The 10,000-nt window shown below is 35.5% G+C and overlaps 1 protein-coding gene across 1 annotated transcript in view; it reads left to right on the forward strand.

Moving 5' to 3' along the window:
• nell2a (neural EGFL like 2a) overlaps positions 1–10,000 on the forward strand; it is an 88,242-nt gene that overhangs the window by 74,780 nt on the left and 3,462 nt on the right. The window contains exons 16-18 of the mRNA XM_043228453.1: positions 6,455–6,550; positions 7,271–7,515; positions 9,352–9,528. Of these exons, the coding sequence (XP_043084388.1) occupies positions 6,455–6,550; positions 7,271–7,515; positions 9,352–9,528 (518 nt within the window). The remainder of the gene's footprint in view (positions 1–6,454; positions 6,551–7,270; positions 7,516–9,351; positions 9,529–10,000) is intronic.

Below are 10,000 nucleotides of genomic sequence, written 5' to 3' on the forward strand. Positions count from 1 at the left end.
CTGCATTTTTATGAACTGAAATTAACAAATATGAATAAATAAAATAATTTGTTCATGTTCAATATTCAATGACACATTGTCAATTATTTATATATAATTATAATAAATAGTGCAGTTTGCAGAAATGTTTTTGGAGAAAAATCTACTTATCAGTTTGACTGATTGATTTAATATATATATTTTTTGGTGGTCTGTACACCACAAAATGAAACCCTCTTTACTTTATATAGTGTAATTTAATACAAAAAAAAAAAAAAAAAAAAAAAAATATATATATATATATATATATATATATATATATATATATATATAATCTTTCTTATTATTATTTATTATTTAAGTAATAAATTATTTATTTATTTTATTATTTTTACCTGTGAAAAAGCTATCCTTATGCTAAAAACCAAAAACTTTAACGTGAGGCTAATTAGGCTAGAGCGCTAATTAATGACATTTAGGAAGCTGCCTTAGAAAGCGTCGGTAGAAATGAAGCCGTTTGATCGGCGACGGAGAGATGTCTCGCGTCTGCCGCTCATTAGAGGTCAAAGGTCATCAGCCGCCGCTCACAGCTCACACTCTGAAGGAGGAAACTCTCATTTCATCCCCGTTTGTTTCGGCTCGTGGTTCGCCGAGGTCTTTCTTTCTTTAACGCCCCAAGCGAGAAATGAAGCCGTTGTCTGCCGGTAAATACGAGCCCGTTTGAATTTCACATCTTGTTACATTTTCACTTTGATGTTGTATTTGCGGAGATTGGATTGTAATGTTGCATGAAGTCGTTGTGTTGGGAGTGATTGTGTGAGCGGCTCCGGGCCCTGGAGAAAAACACAGAGACACGTCTCTCACATACACTCTGTGCTGCTGGCGCTTGAATCCAATAATAGAAATTCACTACTCATTACGTATATGCTTTAATACGCTTATTGTCAGATTTTAAGTAATCTAAAAAAATAGTTGGAATTATTTACCCTAAAATAATTAACTAATACGCTACTAATTCTTACTGTGTGAGTTTTATGTAGTATTCATTTTCATTTTCAATTTTTAAAATTTAATTTGTATAGTCATTTACATTTAAGTACTGCTGTCAAATGATCTATATATATATACAAATCTTAAATATATAAATGCAATTGTACAATATATTACATAAAATGAGTAACCTATACATTATTTTAATAACTAAAATTTCCATTATGTAAACTGTAATCAGTAACGGACTACAGTTCGTAAATATTACAAATCAAGGAAGCATTAAATTGATCAAAGCTGACCGTGAAGTCATTTATGAGATTTCTATTCTAAGTAAACGAGGCTCTTTCTGTTCAGTAGAACTGTTTTCAGTGTTGATAATAATAATAAATGTTGATTGAGCAGTAAATCAGTGTATTATTATGATTTCCGAAGGATCGCGTGACGCTGAATACTGGAGTAATGATGCTGAAAATCACAGAAATAAATTGCACTTTAACACACATTCATATAGAAATGGCTATTTTACATTCTAATAATATTTCACAATTTTTACCGTAGTTTTGATTAAATAAATGCGCAGCCCCGGTGAGCGGAAGAGACATCTTTCACAACATTTTAGGCCAAAGTAACCTTTAACCTTACCTCTGTCGCACTCGAGTAACCACCAGCATCTGTAGTATTTCAGCGGAAACTACAGTTGCCATGGTGAACGGTCATGAGGGTTTTCCCACAATGCACCGCTGGGGTTTGGAGCGCGTGGGCTGCTTTCACCTGTGCATTCACAGCGGCCAGGATTTCACGACTTCTTTAGACACACAGAGTTAATTAGTGGCGCTTAATTAAGGCCTTTTGTTTCTCCCGAGAGGCTGGTTTCCTGTAAATGGCGCGTCTCGGAGGATGCCGTCGCTCTTGTGTGTGTTTGAGCAGGAAGCGCGCCTCTGTTTAATCTCTTCTTCCTGCCGCTGTTACGTCACCGCTCGGCTCCATCTTCACGTCTGAGCTCAGGGCCGCGGATATTTTACAATTATTTATACGTGAGAAAGATAAAGAAACGTGGCGTAGTATGAAACCGGACGGTGAAGCTTTGATGTTGGCTTGAGAATGTGAACTTTCTATCTCACCCTTCTGACCCCGGACTGCAAGACCAACTCAACTCAGAAGTGCAGGAAGAGCAATAAAGTAAAACAGCGAGATATAAACTCTCGCAATTCTAACCTCTTTTCTCACAATTCTGATTATTTTTGCAAACTACTGACATTTCTCTTACTGTTTTTATACAGTATTCCTTGAACTGATCAGAATTTACAAATAAAAAATTATTTTGAGTTGTTTTTATGTCTCGCAGTTCTCCTCTTCAGAATCCCGTAATTCTGTCGTTTTTCTCACAAGTCGTGCACTGCAATTCTACGCAATTCTACGCAATTCTATAATTAGAATTCACAATTCACAGAAAAGGGTTGCAATTCTGACCTTTCTCTCATAAATCCTTACATCCCGTAATTCTGACGTGTTTTTCACAACTCAGTTTGCGCACCGCAATTCTACGCAATTCTATATATAGAATTCGCAATTCACAGAAAAGGGTTGCAATTCTGACCTTTCTCTCATAAATCCCTACATCCCGTAATTCTGATGTTTTTCTCACAACTCAGTTTGCGCACTGCAATTCTATGCAATTCTACGCAATTCTATAATTAGAATTCACAATTCACAGAAAAGGGTTGCAATTTTGACCTTTCTCTCATAAATCCTTACATCCCGTAATTCTGACGTGTTTTTCACAACTCAGTTTTGCAACCAATTCATAATTCTATATATAGAATTCTGCAATTCACAGAAAAGGGTTGCAATTCTGACCTTTCTCTCATAAATCCCTACATCCCGTAATTCTGATGTTTTTCTCACAACTCAGTTTGCGCACTGCAATTCTATGCAATTCTACGCAATTCTATAATTAGAATTCACAATTCACAGAAAAGGGTTGCAATTCTGACCTTTCTCTCATAAATCCCTACATTCCGTAATTCTGATGTTTTTCTCACAACTCAGTTTGCGCACTGCAATTCTATGCAATTCTACGCAAATCTATAATTAGAATTCGCAATTCACAGAAAATGGTTGCAATTCTGACCTTTCTCTCATAAATCCTTACATCCAGTAATTCTGACGTGTTTCTCACAACTCAGTTTGCGCACCGCAATTCTACGCAATTCTATATATAGAATTTGCAATTCACAGAAAAGGGTTGCAATTCTGACCTTTCTCTCACAAATCCCTACATTCCGTAATTCTGACGTGTTTCTCACAACTCAGTTCGCGCACCGCAATTTTACGCAATTCTATAATTAGAATTCACAATTCACAGAAAAGGGTTGCAATTCTGACCTTTCTCTCACAAATCCCTACATCCCGTAATTCTGACGTTTTTCTCACGCAATTCTATGCAATTCTATAATTAGAATTCGAAAATGCACTTTCGCATTTCCGTTTCCACGCAATTCTGACCTTTTTTTGTACCTCGCAATTCTGTTTACATCTCGCAATTCCGAATTTCTATTCCGTAATTCTATTTTCTCGCGATCCTGACATTTTAATCGTCTGATTTCTTCCTCATCATGTATTTCGCTTGTTTAACGTTAAACAAGGTTCGATGCTCCCGAATCTTACCGATTTTAACGAGTGCACGTTTTAAATGGACTTTATTACAAACAGCGTGTTACCTAGCGAGTATATTTAGCATCCTGACATCTATCCTGATATAAATAGCACAGAAAACAGAAGCATCCCACACCGATTCAGCGCTTCAGCTCCGGCGTTCTTTCTTTCTTTCTTTCTCTTTCTTTTCTTCTCTCCGGCAGCGAGCGGCCAGACTGTTTTTCAATTTCAAAGCCAGTCTGTTCTGCCAACTGCGAACTCTTCTGTTACAAAGAACAAGAGCGATTTCAGCATTCTGCAGCAAACAGACGCGGCTGTACGAGGGAAAAAAAGGAAAAGATCCGCTCATCTATTTTCTGCTCATCTCCGGCGGTGTGAGAGGCTTCACAACGAGCAGAGACTGCGGACAAAGTTTGAGCCGATGGCCAGAAGTTTCCAGATACAGTCAGACGCTGAAAGAGCCTTTAGGATGATAAACGTGGGGAGGTTCGGCTCCGTAACGAATACAGGGACGAGTTCACTGCATACTGAAAAAAAACTCACGTGCACGTTTCTAGTCACTAATAATACGTTTCTAGTTAACAATAAGAAAAACGAGTGATTGTTCTTATATATTTTTGGTTTTCTTTCTCTCTTACAGTCTTAAAAATACTTTTTTTAAACAGCAGCATCACACAGTTAGCTAAACAGTACACATTTTGTTGCGTTTAAATAATTACAAAATGCTGAGTACCTTTTCCTACATATATATATATATATATATATATATATATATATATATATATATATATATATATATATATATATATATATATATATACATAGAAACACAGCAAACCCAATTCAAAAAATATATATTATATATATATATATATATATATATATATATATATATATATATATATATATATATATATATATATATATATAAAAAAAAATATATATATATATATATATATATATATATATATATATATATATATATATATATATATATATATATATAAATATAAAATAAATGTAATTAAATGTATATTTTTGCATTTTTGTATTTAGATTATAAGTAAATATATTTTTCTTAAACGTATACATATGGATGTGCATTTATAAATACATCATAAAATGTAGAATACAATTTTTACTACAAACTGGTAATATTTACAAATATTAATGCAACAAATAATATTGTTTATTAAATAAAATGTTCATGCAAATTCACTCTATGGCGCTATGCATGCGATAAAAGGACACTGATCTGACGTTATGAAGCGCTCGCTCTGATAACTCCTAGTCCAGCGTTCATTGTTTCCATCCCTGATATTAATAAGCGTCTGAAACGTCACCTGACCCCACGAGGAGCGATGTTCATAACGGTCTGAGATCAGTTTTAATCAGAGCGTGAGGAAAGCGTCTGAGTAATAATGGCTCTAATGTCGGCCGTCGTCTAATTTAATATCACTCCACTCATTATGTCTGAATCGCAAAAGCCATTTGTCTGAAGCAGGCTGTTTGGACCAAAGACGCTCTGTGCTTGAATGAAAACACGTCCAGATCATATTTCCTCCACAATCGTGAGAAACTAAAGAAGAATGATTCTGCATAAAAGAAATGAAGTCTATTTTTAGGAGCATTATTGTTTTTTTCCCCTCCTTCTCCACCAAAACTTTTATTATTGCTTCTGGAAGGATGTTTTGTAATTTTTTATTGTTCTCACTGATGATTCTCATTGCTGTAGTGCAATCATTTCTTAATATATAGCAGTTAAAATGACTGTTTTTAATAAAAGCAATGAAAGCAACTAGTGCTACCACGATCCATTCATCTTCAGTTTTAAAAATATACACATAAATCATTTAATTAGGATATTTACATAATTAGAATCATATCATTCAAACCGTATAATTGTTTTAAATGATTAAAAACAGAAAATAAATATTAACAAGAAATTATATATAATATAGGAAAAATATAGAAAAATGAAAGAATATATTTTTTTAAATGAATAATTCCAGTTAAGTACTTTTGTCATTACCTACAATGTTCACTTGATATATGGAAATGTAGAACTACATTAAAAATAATATTTAATGAATATATAATATTGCATAGCACAGTAAAATGTTAAAATGTGATGCATATGGGATAATGCATACCTTTATATTGCATATAATACAATTATATATGCATGCATTAAAGAAGCTATTATCATCTACATCTGTCTTTTGTCATTGATAATAATAATAATAATAATAATAATAATAATAATAATAATAATAATAATAATAATAATAATAATAATAATCTATATCACATAAAATAAAAAATATTATAAAATAATTTATTAAAATATGATTTATATAACATTGCATTGTCAATACAATAGTTAAAATATTTATCAGATTTTTGGGGTGAAATATGACCCAGATATTTCATCTCTCTGATGGAGTCTGTTAGTTTTGAGAGACACAAAAGCGTGTTTATCATTGAACATAAATCATGTTCCATCATGACGAGCTCCTCTATCATCATAACACCCAGAAACATCTCCGTAATCTGAGATATTGAGCTCGCAGGAAATGAACATGAAATATGAAGCGTTTGTGAAGCAAACTAAACATCCAGAAACAACCTGAGAAATACAAGCGGCATTCACCGAAGAGTCCTGAAAGTCATCTTTTAGTTGTGTTGTGGATTACTGAGAAGTCTTCATCACGTCAAGAACAGCCTGCCTTACAGTCTAGACAGTGTTGAAGTGATAATGAACCGTGTGTGTGTGTGTGTGTGTGTGTGTGTGTGTGTGTGTGTGTGTGTGTGTGTGTGTGTTCAGATATTGACGAGTGCTCTGAGGGTTTGGTTCAGTGTGACACACACGCCACCTGCGTGAACTTACCTGGCTGGTATCACTGTCCACACACACACACACACACACACACACACACACACACACACACACACACACACACACACACACACACACACACACACACACACACACACACACACACACACACACACACACACACACACACACACACACACACACACACACACACACACACACACACACACACACTCACACACACACACACACACACACACAGCACACACACACACACACACACACACACACACACACACACACACACACACACACACACACACACACACACACACACACACACACACACACACACACACACACACACACACACACACACACACACACACACACACACACACACACACACACACACACACACACACACACACACACACACACACACACACACACACACACACACACACACACACACACATACAAACACACACACACACACACACACACATACATACATACACACACACACACACATATAAACGTTCACACACACACACACACACACACACAGACACACACACACACACACACACACACACACACACACACACAAACACATATACACACACACACACACACACTCGCACAGACATATACACACACACACACACACACACACACACAAGCACACACACATACACATACACAAAATGATTTATCCAAAATTAAAACTGTAAAAAACTGTGTGTCTCTCTCTCTCTCTCTGTGTGTCTGTTTATATTTGTCTGTGTGTGTGTGTGTGTGTTTTCTCTCTCTCTCTCTCTCTGTGTGTGTGTGTGTGTGTGTCTCCTGCAGACATCGATGAGTGCCGGACAGGACGTAGCACCTGCGCTAACGACACGGTCTGCTTCAATCTGGACGGAGGATACGACTGCCGCTGTCCTCGTGGACACAACTGCTCCGGAGACTGCGTCCACCGCTCCAAGGTCAAACACAACGGACAGATCTGGGTGCTGGACACTGACCGCTGCTCCGTCTGCTCCTGTCAGGTCAGGGATGCTCTCGGCCGGGTCAGAGGTCACAAACAGGCTCTGAAGACCTCCTTTAAGACACACTAGATATATCTATACTGTGTGGATCTACAGTAATTGAGACTGATCGCATCCAAAAGAAATCTTTTTATAATAATAGTATATTTAAATTATATATATATATATATATATATATATATATATATATATATATATATATATATATATATATATATATATATATATATATATATATATATATATATATATATATATATATTTTTTTTTTTTTTTAATTTAGATATATATTCACACACAGCTTATTTCATTAAAAAGTATATAGTGACACTAATATATGCTCATTAATGTTTAGTTATATATTTTCCATTTTATTTTAATTGTTTTAACATTAATTAAGTTGTGTTTTATTATTACACACCAACTGAAATGAAGTGTTGTTTTTTTTCAGAATTTATTTTATTATTTTACGCCACGTAAGAAACATTAACATTTTAGTTAGCTAAAATAAAAGCACATTTTATTGTAAAAAAACAAATACAATACTGTATTCGACGATGGTTCGATATAAATAAATAGATCCAATGGTTCAATTTTAAAATTCCAGTGTCATTAACTGTTTTAAAAAATATAATTCTAAATAACAAATGAAGCATTTTAGCAAAAATACAGTATTATAAAAATGCATCATCTTTAAATATATATTTAAAATATTTGATCAAAATCCCAATTATTTATAGTTTAAAAAGATTTGAAAAATGTAAAACAGCAATACTGTATTAAATATAAGATTAAATAAGCATCGCAAAAGCGTGTATAAATGTGAAGACATGTAGTGAAACTGTTTTTGTGCTTCGCTCCGAGGAAGGACTCGCATTTCCATTAAAGCCGTTGACCTCCATCAATTTGGCCGGTCACGCTCGCTAATTAAGTCTTTAATTGAAATGTTTTCTTGCATCTGGAGGAGGCGACGAGCGCGATGGCTTTTTAGATATTAAATAATCAATCTACCAATTAAAGGCTCTGGCGGTGAAGGACAGAGCGAGCGAATCAGAGCTAATCAGCCCAGAGCCCTTAATTGATGAGGAAGACGGAGAGCTGTCAATCAAAATTAGACGCGGGTCACGAGTCTCGCTGACGGAAGGGGAAGACGAAAACTACTTCTGAAGTCGTGCGGCGCTCAGGAACAGACTGACAGCTACACCGTCTTTCCGTGACAAACTCTTTTAGCAGGAAACACGCATATAACTGATCGATCTGAAGAACAGATTTAGCAATTAATATGAATTATTACCCCAAAATAAAAATGACTGTCAATTTACTAACTGCTGTTATATATATATATATATATTATATATTTTATATATTTTTATACATTATATATATTAATTATTATTTCAGAATATCAATTCAGAATAAAAAAAATATATATATATATATATATATATATATATATATATATATATATATATATATATATATATATATATATAAATTATAAATTATATATATTGTGTAATACTGGAAAAAGTATAGAACTAATTTTATAGAAATCATTTAAAAATGTATTTCAGTCTATTTTTCACTGCATGCATGAAACTTTTCCATAAAATCTGACAGAAGTGAAAAATAACAGGATAGAAAATTGTGGAATAGAAACTGTGGTAAAATCACTGTATTGCACACCATTTGTTTTTAACATTTCAGCTGTAGTTTTAGTTATTTTAGTGCATGAAGTTAATAAGATTGATCTGCATCTGTTCTCCAGTAGTGTGTGAGTGTTTGACCTGTGTGTGTGTGTGTGTGTGTGTGTGTGTGTGTGTGTGTGTGCTGCAGTCGGGCCGGGTCCTGTGCAGGAGGATGGTGTGTGACTGTGATAACCCCACGCTGGATCTGTTCTGCTGTCCGGAGTGTGACCCGCGTCTGACCTCTCAGTGTCTCCATCAGAGCGGCCTGCTCACCTACTCCAGTGGAGACACCTGGATCGACAGCTGCCAGCGCTGCCAGTGTCTGGTGAGACACACACACACACACAGTGTCACACACACACACACACACACACACACAGAGAGACACACACACACACACACACACACAGACACACACACACACACACACACACACACACAGAGACACACACACACACAGTCACAGAGACACACACACACACACACAGAGACACACACACACACACACACAGAGACACACACACACACACACACACACACACACACACACACAGAGACACACACACACACACACACACACACACACACACACACACACACAGAGACACACACACACACAGTCACAGAGACACACACACACACACACACACACACACACACACACAGAGACACACACACACACACACAGAGAGACACACACACACAGTCACAGAGAGACACACACACACACACACACACACAGAGACACACACACACACACACACAGAGACACACACACACACACACACACACACACA

Source organism: Puntigrus tetrazona, chromosome 25, assembly GCF_018831695.1.
Source record: "Puntigrus tetrazona isolate hp1 chromosome 25, ASM1883169v1, whole genome shotgun sequence".
NCBI classification, from domain to species: domain Eukaryota; kingdom Metazoa; phylum Chordata; class Actinopteri; order Cypriniformes; family Cyprinidae; genus Puntigrus; species Puntigrus tetrazona.